The 16,085-nt window shown below is 41.9% G+C and overlaps 1 protein-coding gene across 1 annotated transcript in view; it reads right to left on the bottom strand.

Moving 5' to 3' along the window:
• Positions 1–15,146, bottom strand: part of SH3GL2 (SH3 domain containing GRB2 like 2, endophilin A1) — an 89,852-nt gene extending 74,706 nt beyond the window's left edge. The window contains exon 1 of the mRNA XM_056513475.1: positions 14,931–15,146. Within this exon, the coding sequence (XP_056369450.1) occupies positions 14,931–14,975 (45 nt within the window). The 5' untranslated portion in view covers positions 14,976–15,146. The remainder of the gene's footprint in view (positions 1–14,930) is intronic.
• Between the last annotated feature and the right edge of the window lie 939 nt (positions 15,147–16,085).

Below are 16,085 nucleotides of genomic sequence, written 5' to 3' on the forward strand. Positions count from 1 at the left end.
TGGATGCACCATTTTCAAATATTCTGCATTGGTCAGACAGTAACAATAGCTAGCTAGTCATTTTCTCTGATGTACCACTTCATCACCTAAAGAGGAACTTCAGATTACCAGGGGTAGGGTGTCTATATCTAAATATCTCCTATGCTGATACATAAATAATATGGTCTTACACATAAAATTACGTATCTCCTTTGTCTAAGTATTACATTCACAACCCTAATGGCTGGGACTGCTTGATACATAATCATATACAGATATGTGAATGGGGATGCACCACAATAATTTCATTGCTACTTCCACGAGGACAAGTAAACCAGAACATGAAATGAAAAAGGCTTGCATGTCTATGGGGAGACTCTAATCAGATTCAAGATTCAAATTCATCTCCAAAGGCAGAAAAGCAAAGACTGACTCTCAGATCTTTCCACAGAGAATGAGTACGTGAAATTAGCAGGAAAAACTCAGGTTATGTGGGCGGAGAAATGCTATAAACCCAAATATATTCATAGTGTAAAAAAGTAAGCACAAGTAATGTATTTATACAGCTCATAAGAGCTTCCTGATAGAGGGTCAGGACCAGAAGAGGAGTAATTGCCACATATATGTCACCCCAGAAGCAGACAAATATTAAAAGCTAAAGCTGTGTTAGTCTCAGGGGGACAGCTACTTTTCATTATTGTCACTCAAGAAATCAAGTTATAAAACTGTGCATACCATATCAGTGTATATAATGTTCAGTCTGAAGGAAGTGCATAAATAAAGTGTCTGCTATTTTAGTTTTGTCTGGCTTTGCCCTCACAGTCGTTAGGACACAGGAAGAGAATGGGTGTATATGTAGGATTCCACTGGGATACACAAGTCTTTACAGCTATTTGCAGCATCAGCTCTAGCAGTCTAAAGGCAAAGTAACCTCTCTGCTATTTAGACACATGATCTTGGACCTTGCTGCATGCAGCTCCATTGAACAGTCCACTGAAAAAACAGAGGTTATTCAGGTTGTGGTCTACTCCTTGGACAATTCTGTGTGACTGATTAGTTCATATTAAAGGATGAAGATCACTTATAATGCTGTTCAGTGATGTCATTAGGTCTTACGGGAAGAAAAGTTGTAACAGCCCTAGAAACACATTAAACAGAAAGAACAGAACTCTCACAAAGGCTATTTGCATAAGTACAGATAAGCTTCCTTTCCACAGCATGACAGTAAAGTACACCAGTGATGGATGACATTTGCTTTAGGAAGATTTAAAGGAAAAAAACAAACTATCCACTTTACATGACTGGTCTCTGTAACGAAGAGTGCTTTCTGAAAACTTCAAAAGTCTGTGCAGCCTGAAAGTTTTGCCATGCACATGCCCCTACCAAGCAAGGCTTCAGAGATCACAATGACTTTACTGAACCTGACAGATATATACTGATATGAGCAAAGCCATGATTAAATAGAGGGTACACCAATAAGTTTAAATACAGAATGGCTGCCACTCACCTATATTAACAAAACTATAAATTCCCTGATTGATTAAAGTATTATTCATGAGAAACAGTATTTATTACAATTTATCAAGCTTTTGTGTGAGCTTTGGGAAGTGTAGCTGAACAGCTGAATTTTTTTAAAAAATGATGAATTATGATGAACTCAGTGCTGAAAATTTACCTACTCTTAACTTACTTTAACTACTCTTTCTTCATTTAAATCTTCCAACTCTTCAAAAAAATTAAATATAAGGCCTTAAAAATAGCAAAAATACATGTCTTTCTCCTACCACACACCAAAAACAGGTTGTGGTGGAAATAAAGAATTTGAAGGTGATTAAAATTCATGGCATATGGCTCTGATGAAGTGCATTGCTTTACTGGAAGCATGTGGAAAGATAAGCTTCCAGAAGTCAGGAGGCATCATGTTCTTGACTCTTCAGAAGGATGCAGAATGCAGGGTCTTCCCATACTCACCTAAAATATTTCAGTTTCTACAATGAGCTTCGCCTGTTAAGCATAGATTAAATTCATCAGATCTTCCAGTCCCACTGATTACTTGATCAAAAGCAAAATTACAGTTGTCATGTCAAGGAGAAATCACAGGTCTATCTTTGTCTGCAAAGTATGGTTTTAAAACAACATATTTCAAATCACTGACAATAAACAGGTATGGCAGTATCATTACTCACTAGCACTGCACACTTGGGTAAATTTGCAAATCAGAATTACACAGTATGTATCTTCAGCAAGACCAGCATCAGTCAAGATCACACACCACTCTAGTCATTGGGTTCTTGCTGTATAAGAGCAATGGCTCAGATCAGCAAAACACAAAGAAATACAAAGCAAAAAAGCAGGATAAATAGACACTTGCCTTCAGGGCCATGTCTACAACAGGTACCATCTTTGGCATATCCTGAGATCATGAATTCACAGTTTCCTCATGGGTTTGCAGCAGCTTTCCCATTGTCACAACTTCTGCACTGTGATGAAACAAAAGTGACGCAAAGCAGGGAAAGGAACTCTGAGCAAAGCTTGCACTGCCAGTGTGGATCCCTTGGTTACTACAATTATCTATTGCTTAGCTTATGTCTAGGTGCACAGAAAGTAAGTGGTTAAGGATCCTTCACTCCTTAGGCCAGCTATGGCAGGCACCAAAACTCCTGATGGAATACAGAAGTGGTTCCTCACCAGCCTCCCGGTTTGCATTATCCAAACCTTGGAGACGTGAACTATCAGTGCTGCAGCAGGGTACCCAGTACCTCAGATTTCCTGAAGATGACACTCCTAGACAGCAAACCAACAGAGCTGCCAAGACCACAAGAGATCACAGGGAGTGTTTCAGGAGTTCCATCCTGGTCTCTTTAAAGTCCCGTGTTTCCTGTACCTCAGAAAATACAATATAGTTCTTTAAAGTGAGATGAAGGTAAAGAAGCCTGCTCTGCCACATCTGTTCATTATTACACCATTTCTTATAACACAGCCCTCTTTGTCCATAAATCTACATGATTTATTTTCTCTGCGGATGATGTTACTTTTCTTCTTGCATCTACCTAACCGCTTGCTTGCAAAGGAAGTTAGCCAATCAATTTGCTAAATTTAAAATTCAAGTCAACCCACCAGCTGAACAGAGAGCTCTTCACAGCTGTCTGGGAAAAAAAAAAACCCAAACAAACAAAACTTTAAATATTCACATGACATAGAAAAACTCATCTGGAACTGGAATATTTCCTGCAATTTTCACAAGTTTTTTGCACTGTGTGGCTTTACAACATAGACACTGCCTCAGAAGTTCAGGTCAGCTGCTACATCACTCCGTCTGAAAGAAAGAAAGGGGGAGGGGCACAGTCACACACTGTCAAAGATCTGGAACACATTTTAAACTGGAACAGCTCTCAAAGGAGGTAAACTCTAAGACAAAATGGCTCAGAGGAATTACTGATGGTCTTTGCAGTGCCTATCATTTGTCTGCTGTTGTGTGTTGTTTCCCCCTCAAAACTCCTAAGTCTTAAAACCATGTGATTATAACAAAACCCTAGCTTTTGCTCTTGCATTACTGATTTTAAAACATCTGGATTCTGCAATGTCTCCTTAATGTTTGGTATTATATGCTGCTAAAACACTGTTAATAATATATTTTTTTAAAAGCTGGGTTAAAAATGACCTCTGAATGCTTAACATAAACGAGCAAAAATACTCAGATCCGCAGAATTTAGTCTGCAGAATGTTTTCTTGCTGCTGAGTAAAGGCATATGCCACATGCATTAGTGAATGCCTCATACTAAGAACAAGGTCACCTCCATTGCACATTTGTATCAAGTCTCCTTTGGAAACAAAAATACTGGGAAAATTTTTGTAAATCTTGATTATGCACTGCTTGCTTGCAAAACCTGCAATAATATATAAATATTTTCTACTTTCCTTAACTGATTTATCCACCTTTTAAAATATTACATTAAGGAATTAAGAGGTATGCTACACTGTTATATAATTTAGAGCAATAGTTAATGACATAACTCTTGCTGTTTAAAAACGAGCAAGGTATCAGAACAAATCCCAACCTTTCCAGCCTGCTAACCAAATACATTATTTCAGTAGAGCCAAGGAGTCACAATAATAGAAACAATGATTTAATTGCTTAAGTCTCAGCTCCTTGCTCACCCTGACCTGCTGCAGAAACTAAGCCCATAAACCCTGCCAGAAATTCCTCAGATGTCAAACAATAGCACAGAAAAAAACCAAAAAGTCACTTTTCTGCCCTCCTAGTCAGTTACTTTGCAGCAGAGATGTGGGAAAAGGAATGGTTGCAGAAGGCGCACTGCAGACCTTTTCTTGCTGGCACAGGCTCAGGAAGGGTGTGGAAGGAAGCAAAGTACCTGTAAACATACTTTATCTTTCCCCCTCACCACTTCCACTCTTCCCTAGGATATTCTGTCAGAGAATTAGGTTTATCTGTGCTATGATAGGACAGAATTCTTAGACCTTTCTCTCAAGTCTTCCCTGTAGCTCAGCACAGGTACCTGAAATGACTACTACTTTCTTCTTCAGTGTATAGAAAGTAACTTCCAAGGCAAGACCATGAAAGCAAAAATAGGACAACAGCTTTTTAAAGCACTCTCACCTGGGAATACTAAAGAGCAAGTAGGCATGACCTCATCCATGCTTATTAATGCTTCTTAGCTTCAGTATTTCACATCTTAAACCTATAACCACAAAGCCATTCACTCTCAAGGGGAACAGCAGCGAGTTTAGGCCAGGAAATGGGCATACCAGACACCTGATTAATTCTGATAGTGATACAAACATGGTGTGTTGCGGTATCATGACTACATACATGATGTTGCCATAGAGAATAGGCAAATAAATTATTCTTCACATTCTCTTCTGTTAAGTCCTTAGTGTATTGTTAATAGAATTGCTAAAACACAGCATACAAAGACAACAGCTCATCCCACTCTCCCCACTTGCTGTAGCTCCCTGTTACTTGCTCCATCACATGCTTCAGAAAGCCCTAAGTTTCTAGCCCTGAGCCAGCTGTCTCAGCCATCTACAAGGCTGTTACTTATACTCCTGATCTGGTCTTCATTCTTTAACAAACAGCTCATTTAGCAACCATGGCTTCTCCCTCAGCTGCTTAATTTACCTCCCCGACTTTAATTTTATTGCAAGAAAATTAATATAGCATTTAAAGGAAATTAAATTTACTGTAACAATATTTTACAAAGGTTTTAAAGAAATATCAGGAGGAAATCAGGGAAAAAAAGTCTACAGCAGTCAATCTGTTTGTAGGTCAAGAAGTTTCCCTGGGCATGCACATAGTTAATCTGCAAATAAGAAATGAGAAAAATACGGAACTAGAATAGGCTGCTTTATTGCAGATTCATTAAATTTTCAAATCTCTCTTGCTCCAATGTACTGTGGAAGAAAAGAGAGAGTCTTTTACAAGGAAGAGGATATATAAGCATCGTGTTGGTATGTCTCTAGAGAAGCTTTGAAATTTGCTTAAGAAGACTGCCTGGATTTTAAAAAAGTTGCTAGAAATCCCTATAGCTGTTTTAATACATAATTTGGGAAGTGGTCTTAATATGATAGGGGTAAATCAGCCCAAAAGAAATGAGTGTAAGGCCAGGCCTTGGGCATCATGTGAATTTTCTCCTATAGTCTGGCAGACATTTTCAAACAGAAGTCCATCGACATTTCAATTTGATTTTATCCCAGGAACTTATTTTAATTATTAGAACAGGTTTTGCAGTGGAACCAGTAGGCCCCACAACTGAGCTTGTCAGAAGCTCAACCCAAGCATGCTCATCTCCTCTCTTGGCTAGTACATTCAGGTTGTGCATCAAGAAACAAGACAGCCAAACCCCAGTTTCTATTGTCAAAACTCCAGACCTCAAGCGCCACAACTGCACGCATGTTCAGAGACTTATGTTCTTCTGATGAAGGTGAATATAGGTGGTTTAGTCACTTAAGACATTCACTTAAGACACTGAACAACACAGAGCAGAAGGATAGCTCCTTTTCTATAGGTATACTTAAACTCACCTTGAGAGTCTGCAGCAATGCTTTTTCATGTTAACGTACAAGGATCTCCCCATCCTTCGGGGCTATGGAGAAGCAACACATATTTCATCCAAAAAAGCCACATATCTGCATAGCCAGCATGTGTCACTGCATCCTGCCTCTGCAGCCTGGCTGGGTACCTTCAGTCTCTGGCAGCACCCTGGGCCCCAGTACATCACGGCACTGCAGGGAGTCCCAGAGCTCAGCTTCTGCCTAGGAGAGGCAGTTTCACTGGATTGTTTGAATGAGTCACCAGTTTGATGCAGGGACTTGGCTGATCAAAACCTAGCAGAACCTTTGGCAGCCAGAGCTGGAGAAACTTTCCACACACAAAGCATAAAGGCTCTGTCAGTCTACTCAGAACAGCAAACTCTCCCCAAGGAAAGGAAGAAGCACTAAGTCATGGAAAGCTTATTTTTCAGTGGTTGGCCAGCAGTTCTTGTTAAAAGACTACCTTGAAATCAGAGCAGCAGAGAAGTATTGCCTTTTCCTTATTCTTTCTCTGAGACAGGAAATCTGCAACAGCTGGGGTTGTCATCTTAGACACAATGTTGGCTTTTTCCCTCGTTACCACCTATACTGATGGACACCAGCAAACTCATGCTGACCTCGTTAACCCATTGGTGATACTTAAAGCTGTATGCGTTTTGGGAACAGCCATCTTTCCTGGTGGGCTGGAACAAAACACATAATCACTGTGTCCAGATCAGGAACTGGAATCCTAGAAACAGCAGGCTAATAAAGCAGGAAACAGGAAATTCTAGCTTTGTTCACTAACATCTGCCATTCCTTCTCCCTCTAGTCAGTCACCCATACATACCAGAGCAGACAATTTGCCTCCGCTCAGTTTTCAATGATTCCTGTTGTGGATTTCTCCAGTCTTTCATCCTCACTCAACTTCCTTTCTAGTATTTTACTCCCACCCAAGTCTACTGTTAAATAAAAAACCAGGATACCTTCCAGAAGCTTAGAGTTTTGTTATTCTATTTCAAGTGTTACAGATTTTTGGTCATGAAAGTGAAGCCTTCCTCTAACATGCCAGTCCAAGCCTTTGAAAAGTCACAGGTCCAAAATCACCCTGACTTACATATTTTGAATAATGATACTGTAAAACAAAGAAGTTATTTGCCTTCTGATATTTTATGTTTTGTATATTTTGGCTCTTTCTCTAGTAAGAAAATCACATTCCTACCATGCAAAGCTTAACTCTTGATTCTATATGCCTCATTTTGCAGCAGCCTACATAGGTGAAACAAAACAGAAAAAGTTTGATAGAGGAAAAAACACTTTTTTGCATTAAAAAGCTGAAGATTTATATAATTTACCAAAGCTTGTCTCACCTTTCAGCAATTACATCTTCCCATGCTTCGTATTTTACCTGTTTATACTTATGGCAATCTAGAAGCAAGGCATTATGTTTACTGCTTGCAACAGTCATATCCACCTCTAAAAGTAGTGAATTTGCCTCATATTTGGCAATAAGTCTTTCAGCAATTTTGTGAGAAAGGAAGATTCCCTGCCAGCCTCAGAATACTATGTGCATATTTAAAACCCAAATTTAGACTGCAAATAAAAACATAAGACCCAACCACCCTTCCTGAAAGACAAACTTCCATTTGTAAATACTAGTGAAAGGCTCCTTGGATGATCGAGTCTAGCCAATAAAATGTGGACTTGTGTGGCTATTTTGCCCATCAAGGCACATTTCCACATTCAAACATTCTGGTTCCTAAAAAAATGTTTGCATTTGGCTGGAACATTCTTCATGCCACAGCTCTGCTTTAAAAGTTCTTAATTCCTTTTAAAACAGTAGAAAACAAAAACAAATTCCACTGCAGTGGAAGAATGAATCTTAGTCTGATACCTTTGAAAAAAAACAACAAAAAAATCCCCAAAAACAATTAAGCTGAAAAGCTGTTCTACAAGCAGAAAGAAACCCATCCACTGCAGAGTTATACTTGTAAAATTGCAGCACTTCCAATTCAGCCCCTAGATTACGACGCCATAACTTTCCAAGGCAGACAAGCTCTAAGTGACTCATCTGGAAAGGCAAACACCATTTATTTTTGACATTTATACCTTATGAATTATTAATTGGTTTTCTGCATCTAGATTGATTTTACATGAAAAGGAATTTCTGGCACATATCTTAAAACTGAAAAGTGCACAGATTGGAAAAGAACTCAGCAAAAATATCTGTCTAGTGTTGCTTAAAAGAGCAAATCTTGTTAGTCTACTGGAAGTCATAAAAGACTAAATCAACAACATTTAAAGGAAAATTTTCTTTCTAGAGAAATCCCCCCCCACCAGTGTTTATCTCTACTGAAACTTGTTCCCCTACCACTCTGTTTTATTGCAGCTGCACTCTTTTCCAAAGGCACAGAACAAAAGTGATGTCTAGCCCTTAAGGACACTTTAAATTGAAAGATAAACAGCGTCTTTGGTGTTTCTGCATAACAGTCACTGAATTTCATAACACAAACGTAAAAAACAAGCCCTGTATCAAAATGTTTAGATAAACTCTTTTCATTGCAGCCTATAGAAACTGGAAATTAGGCAATCAAAAAGAGTAACAATTGATATATAAATAATTGATATATAAATAATACAAGTTATAAAAAACATCAAAATAAAAAAGTTATTAAAAACTGAAATCCACAAAAAGTATGACGGAGGCAGACATTTTAACAGCGTGTAGTGTTCTGCTGCCATAGAATTGTGAGGAGAAAAAAGCCAATATTTTTCTCTATTTTAGAATGCCTGCTTACAAAGGATTCAGCACAGTATCCCCTTTTGACATGAAAACAAATCCAAGGAACACAGGACCAAAACACAGTCTGATGAAAATCACATCAATGCTGACAAGGACCCCAACTAGTGGCACCTATCTACTCTGAAATAGATATGCATTCAATTCTCCACCCCTCCTCCAGTAAGAAGTGCAATAGCCAAATGAGTGGTTGAATTTCTTGTTCTTTCAGAAGGTCCTCTGGCGTCACACCAAACCACAACGTTATACTGCTGCTGCCTCAGCAGCACCTTGGCTGGGATCAAATAGCACTCCCTTTCTGTGGAGAAATGATGATGGGCAAAGAAGGTGAGAGTAAACTGCTGCACTCAGTGTGAACCATATGATGCTGCAACAATTACGTCAGTCCAATTTCAGTCTACAGAATAAAAAAAATTGAAATATGTTTATTTTTAAAGATATCCCCCATTACAAACAGAAGAGCATCATCGCTATTGCATCAAATGCAACTACATACCCAAGAATCATTCTGTCCAGGTCCATCACAGTGATTCCATATACAGAAAAACTGAAAATACACTGAATTTCAAATAACTACTTCTAATTTTTAATTTTCTATCATGCAGGTCTCATTTTCTACCATGTAGAGCTTCCATAAAGGGAAATCTTATGAAAAATACAAGCACAGTAAATATCAGCTTCTTTTTTCTTTGATTTGGGAGAAAAAAAAATTAATTTTAACTCCTAGCACTTCTATGACAGATTGGATGTATTCCTCTGATGTGCTATAACCTCAGATTACAAAAACACTACTAGTTTGTCTCCAAGATTAAATGCAGGATTAGATAAGCACTGAAAGCAAGGTAATTGTGCTGTGGCAAACATCATCACAATAATATCATGCTGTAGTTCCATTTTCTTTCATCAGATTATCTCCATATACTTAAGAAAGGATAAGCACCACCACTGTCCATCAGAGGCCACTACCTGAGAAGAAACTGAGAATCAGAGTCACAGAAGTTTCTGGAAAGCAGCAGAAGGAAGACTTTCTAGTTCTAAAAGAAGATGTTTGGAGGACATTTTGGCTGGCCATACCACAGACCATACCACAGACTTCTACTGATAAGATGGCCACGAGTCTGCTTCATCATCAGGGCACGTCCCACTAAATGCTGTCCACACAGTTTCTCTTCAGATGTACTCACAGAGTGGCAGCAGATCCTTGGGGCCTGCAAAGCAGATTTTCAACTCCATACCTGCTGCTGAGCTTTTAAAAGCCAATGCCTTCACTGGTACACTACTAGGTCATGACAGTCAATGCTCAAGCCCCTCAACCCTTCATCTTTCACAAGAAATACATCAGATCAACCCAGCACCTCCACTGGCAACCAGGAGCTACAACAAAACTAGATAATTTTCTGTGCAATAACCTCTGCAAAATCTTCTTCAATTAAAATTGGTCATGCTGCTCCAGCACTTTTATGAAGCATGCTTTCTATCAGTATGCTAGTCATGAGGACACATTTAAAACTCAAAGACAGATTTGCATGAGTGACCAAGACCATCCATTTCTTCCTTGCTGTGAAACAATTAAGACAGAAGTCAAGACACAAAACAAAAATCAGGTGCAGGCTGTGTTCTGAGCACAGCATCCATGGGTATTCTCTGCCTCCAGATATCACTGGGGGAAAACCTAGAGATGGGTGTCATGTAGTGCTCCAGCTTTTACATACATACATGAAAATGGAAAGTCTATCCGTCAATTGCAAAGATACTACGGTAATAGATGTTTGAGAAATAAAAAAAAGAAAAAAAAAAAAAAAGAAAAAAAAAAAAAAAGCCAGTATCATTTTAGTACACAAAGCAGCAGTTCTTCCAATCAGATTTAGAAACAGAGTTTGAAACTGGGGCAGACTGTTTAAGCCCTCAACAACTCAGAAGGGTTACACAGTATCCAACTAACGGGCAATTTAGATTAAAGTCAATTTTTCACCCTTTCAATTATGTAATATCATAAAAGGACGCATGGGAATGATGCCAAATGTGAATAATGTATCTGGCAATCAAGCTAGAGTGCACAAACAGAAAGAATTTCCCTACCTGCTGTGGAAATAATTCCCTCTGCAGCTAAGTAGGCATTTTTTTCTAAAAATAGGCTTTATTTCCAGATCAAAAATTTGCTCCCTTTCCTTGATCTCAAAAGGTAGCCCTCCACACTGAGGGAAACCAACAGAGTGCCGGTGGTGCATGCCTCTCGGGCAGAGGTTTCTAGCAGCCTGTTCAGGCACTATCCTCAGAGCCACATCACCGTGCAAAAGGCTCTCCTTCTGCCTCCTCAGACTGCTCACAGGTTTCCACTCCACATGAGAAGGAAGGAGAAGGAAGCTCATTAAATTCCTCTTGAGTGACACATGGCGCAGCACTCGCACTATGAAAAATGTAACGCTGCCCAGCTTTCCAGACCAACTCCCACATGTCCCTTTACATGCACAGGAGCTGACCATTATTTGGTGGGTGAGGCTGTGAGGATACACTGAAGGAGAAAAGCAGACTCAGTGTGAGTCCAGCTTCAAGCAGCCAGCTGGAAAAGACAGGTGATGTCCTATCATTAGAAAAGTACACAGGGCTCCCACTCAACACTGCAGGACAGTCAGGAACATATTATGAATACACAGTGTGCCAGAGATTTAGGAAAATATTGATATCAATAGAGAACAGTAAAAATTGGTTAGTTGCAGTTTCTTTAGTGAGCGCATTGTGTCATACATTTCAGTGAAAAACATTTTACATACTTCTGACCAAGGAATGAAAAAAAACATACAGGCAGATGAACCCACATACTCTCTTTTTTTACAAGAGAACCTGTGTAGATGGGCTCTGAATCAGCACAGAATCCCCAGGAAGATCACAGAATCTTGTGAACAGCAGCATAGCTAGGCAGGAGTCTCATTTGTTTCTTACTAACCAGAGGATCATTCTCTAGCTGTGCCATTCACAGGTCACCCTGCTAAAGACAGAAGCACAGTACTTTCCACCTAAAGTAAGGGCAAGGTACTGAAAATGGTGAGTAGAGTGGAAGCAATTTCTTCAGATGTTTCTTTCAATATCAAACATTTTTCTCCATAAAACTGTATAAACTGGTTAATTTGGTCCTGGTGTTCAGACAGATTTAATCATGATGTATCATAAAAGCAGAATACTGCGGTAGAAAATAAGCCATATTACAGGCTTTTGGTTAAAATCACCACATCTATACTGTTATTTAAATGTCAGTCAAATGAAACATCATGTGATATGACCATTCCCAGAATTTTTAAAAATCTCTTTCCCTATGAAATTATTACTTTCTGAAAGCTTAGTTTTGACTGTGCCTCACAAGAGTCATATTATGCAATGAATGCAGTCATGTGGAAACAAAGCTCATGCTATTTTAAAACACCTCTTTAAATGCCCCAGACTGTCAAATCTCTATCACTCAAAGTGATTGTGGTAGTTTTAAAACTGTACATAAACCTGTAAGAAGCAATATTCTCTTGGTCACACTGGCATAGCAGAACTGGCAAAGGAGTCTGCATGCCTAAAGAAAAAGGGACTATCTGCACAGTACTTTGTTGCCCATTTCTGGAAAAACACTCTATAGATCTTCCTAGCTTCAGGATGTATGATAGATCTGCAGCAGCACATTAACATTTAAATGGGGTCATTTTCTCCTTCTTTAGGTGCTTTGTGGGTACTAGAAGTACATGAATAACCTAACCCACTCCACACTGGTCAGTCTAACAATACAGTCCTGCAATTTGGTATCAATGTCAGAACATCCAGACTCATCCTGCTTTTACAACTCAGGAAGATTTCTCTAAACTTTATTTCTCTGCTGCACAGAGGTAAACCCGTTAGTTTTTATGAAAGGCAAAAGGGTGAACACTCAACTCATTCCAGAAAGTGCAAAGTATCCTCCTGTTTTTCAATGACTCACTGCTGTCGCAGTTGGTCCATTAAAGTTGACAGGCATTAAGTTCTTCAGCATGGCTTCTAAACTGGCAGTACTTCATGCAGCTTGTCATGTAGCTTGACATTTCACAAGTCAGAAAACAATAAATGAAATTAAATAAAATGTTTACATTGTATTAAGCAATCCAGATGTGTTCTTGATATGTCTTAGGATTCTATTAAAACAGCGCATCATATAAATAAACATGAATAAGAACCAAATCAATAATTTAGAATTATTTAAACTTCCCATTTTTCTGGTCCTATCTGGAAAGCTTCATTCATGCCAGCAACGTCAATCTGTATTTCACCTGGGGTTTAATTACTAGTCAAAAGGATTACTCCCTATAGCAAGGTCAGCACAACTATGTCGCGGATTTCTCACTTATAATGCAAACAAGCCAATAAGCAGATCTGTCTTCAACATACTTGTGACTCATTCTCATACATGAGTTGTCTTCATGGTGTGCATGAAAACAAACTGTGAAAGTCAAGGCTGGGGCCAAAATCCCGGGTCATCAGATGTTAGGCTGCTAAATCTGGCATCAGAGACTTAAATATTTAGGTTCTAGACAGCTAAAACTCTTCCTTCCTTCTAAAGGACAGTATTGCTGACAATCAGTGTGAGTGTCATCTGAAGGACAAAACAGCATGCACAGACCTTTCACATCATGCTCCCTCAAAAGAAGATGTTTGCTGCTGCAGATGTATTCTCATTACAATAACAGAGAACAGAGACTTGCAGTACTAAAAAAGTGAACTTCAGCTTGCCTGCTTCTTAAACATGGACAGTACAGACACTGAAATTCTTATTTTCAGTACCAGAACTCATTGCAGGAATGATGATTCCTGTGCTTCTCACAGCACCATAGGCAGCAGGGGGAGAAACAACAAAGTAAGCAGCAGCAGATGGGCGCTGCTGGATGGGCTCAGGCACCCTTACTTGCTCCTTATGGCATCTGTTTTGAGTGCAGCCTTTTTCTTGCAAGGCTTATTTTACCAATGATGCAGCACAACATAGCATGAAAGTTGCGACAGTGTTATTCGGTGCCTGCATGCACCCATGCAGGACTTGGCATAAAACCATGGCATTCAGAGTTATAGGGTGTACTGATATAACTGCAAAGTATGGAAAATCAGAATTTAGACAAATACTTCGATTAAGGATCATTCTTTTAGGGAATACTTCCCCATAGTGCTCAGGCGATGAGATGCATATGAAAGGGAAATGATGGATGTTGAAAAGTCTAACACCTGAATGTATCTTGAGTGCCTGCATCTACAGATTGCTTTCACGGACCAAGACCATCTTCCTACCTGAAGATGTCTGCAATGGCAAGTAGTAGGAAATGACTGGAGATTTTGCATTTAGTTACAAATCAAAAACAAACAAACACAAAAACCCCAAAACACTGCATGGGTCTTGGTGTCAGTTCTCTAGATCCAAAGCAATTCCTCTGACTTCTATGAAACCATTTTAGATTCAGCCCCAAAGCACAGTGAGTCAGAAACTGTACCCTTGCAGACTGTAACACACAGATTTTGCATTATGAAACAACTCAACTACTGGTGAAACACTCACCCTGACCTTCCTGCAATATCACACCATGCCTAAAGCAACAGACCCAAACATCATTACTCGGATTTCAGCTGTTGCCCATTCCCAAAGGTCACGTTTATTGCTGTTTTCCCAAAGTCAGGCTAAAACAACGCCTATGGAAACACGGAGTGCAGACTCGGTAGGGGTTATTTGCTCCAGCAGCCGCCCCCGCGGGCTCCAAGCGCGGAGGTCAGGGCAGCCCAGGAGCTGCTCCCGCACCTCGGGAGCGCCTGCCCGCTGCCGCAGCGCGGCCGGAGCCGGCCGGGGGAGGCGCGGCGGCCCGGCAAGCCCCGGCCCCCGCAGATGGACACCCCGCACACCCACCGCCCCCCGCGCACGTTCCCGCACCGCACACACCCGTGCGGGCCCCTCGCACGCCCGCTCATCACCCACGCCCGGGCACAGCATCCGCGCAAACCTGCGCACCCCGCACTCGCTCACTCGAGTGGCGACCCGCGCCCGACCCCGCACAGCGCACACCCGTGGGTGCGTGCCCGCACACACGCCGGCCGCCGCCGAGCGCGCCCCCCGTGCGGGCAGAGGGCTCGGTACCTGCGTGGCTTTGTGGAACTGCTTCTTCAGCCCGGCCACCGACATGGCGAGGGCAGTGCGCTGGAGCGGAGCGCAGCGGAGAGGAAGCGGGAGCGGAGCGGAGCGGAGCCGAGTCGCGCCGCGCCGAGCCGAGCCGAGCCGAGCCGAGCCGAGCCGCGCAGCCGGGGCGCTGTGCCTGCCCGCACCGCACCGCACCGAGTCCGGCGGAGGCTGTCAGACGGCGGCGGTGCGGGCGCGCCGTGACGTCAGGCGGGACGCGCCGCCTCCGGCCGCCCCCGCCCCGCAGGTGCCCGGGCCGTGGCCGCCGCGGGGCTGCGAGGCCGCCGCAGGCCGCCGCCGCATGGCCCCGGGAGCAGCGCCCCGCACCGCCGGCTGCGGCGGGCAGCGCTCGCACACGCGTGTCCGGTCGGTGGACCGAGCGGTGGTCCGGTGCGGACACCCCCGCGATGGGCACCCGCGCCCCGCCGCGTCGGTCCGGGCCACGGGCGTGGGGGTTCGTCCTCCCCGCCCTGCGCGGACCGCGGTCTCGCCTCAGCAGCCGCCTGGCAGGGACCGGGATTCTCGTAACCCCGGGACAGCATCCGCGGAAATGAGCCCGAAAAGAAATTGGCGAGCAGTAATGGGGGCAAGAGAGGAAAGCATTGGCAGAGGGAATGTCAATGTTGGCCTGTTTTTTGAAAAAACGTTTCTAGCTTCTTTGGGCCTGATCGTGCCTCTCTGGAGCACAGTTGGTAGTCAAACGCCGGCTAATTAGGATTCTCTCAACAAGTGCTGTTTTCTTCTCTCCCATCAGATTGTAAGTGATGCATAGAAAAGCACTTCTAAATCTTGCCTGTTCCAGCCTGCTGGTGTGTCTGTTGGCTGGAGAGTAAAAGGCTAGAACCCAGATAAAAGTCATGTACTTTAGCAGTTCAGTGTTACAAACACTAGCAGAACAGTAATTAGCAATTATTAGGCTCTGCCAGCAAAAGACTAAACAACATGAGCAATGTGATCCAAACACAATGATCCTTCTCTGCAGGCTGAACCAGTCACTGCATATGTGTGCTGCAAATTAGCACAACGGAGATGCACACTCACAGCTGTTCGAAAGCAGCCATGCTACACTGGCATTTAATTCCATCACAACAAGCACTCATCACTCGAGCTAGACAG

Source organism: Oenanthe melanoleuca, chromosome Z (assembly GCF_029582105.1).
Source record: "Oenanthe melanoleuca isolate GR-GAL-2019-014 chromosome Z, OMel1.0, whole genome shotgun sequence".
Taxonomy (NCBI): Eukaryota; Metazoa; Chordata; class Aves; order Passeriformes; family Muscicapidae; genus Oenanthe; species Oenanthe melanoleuca.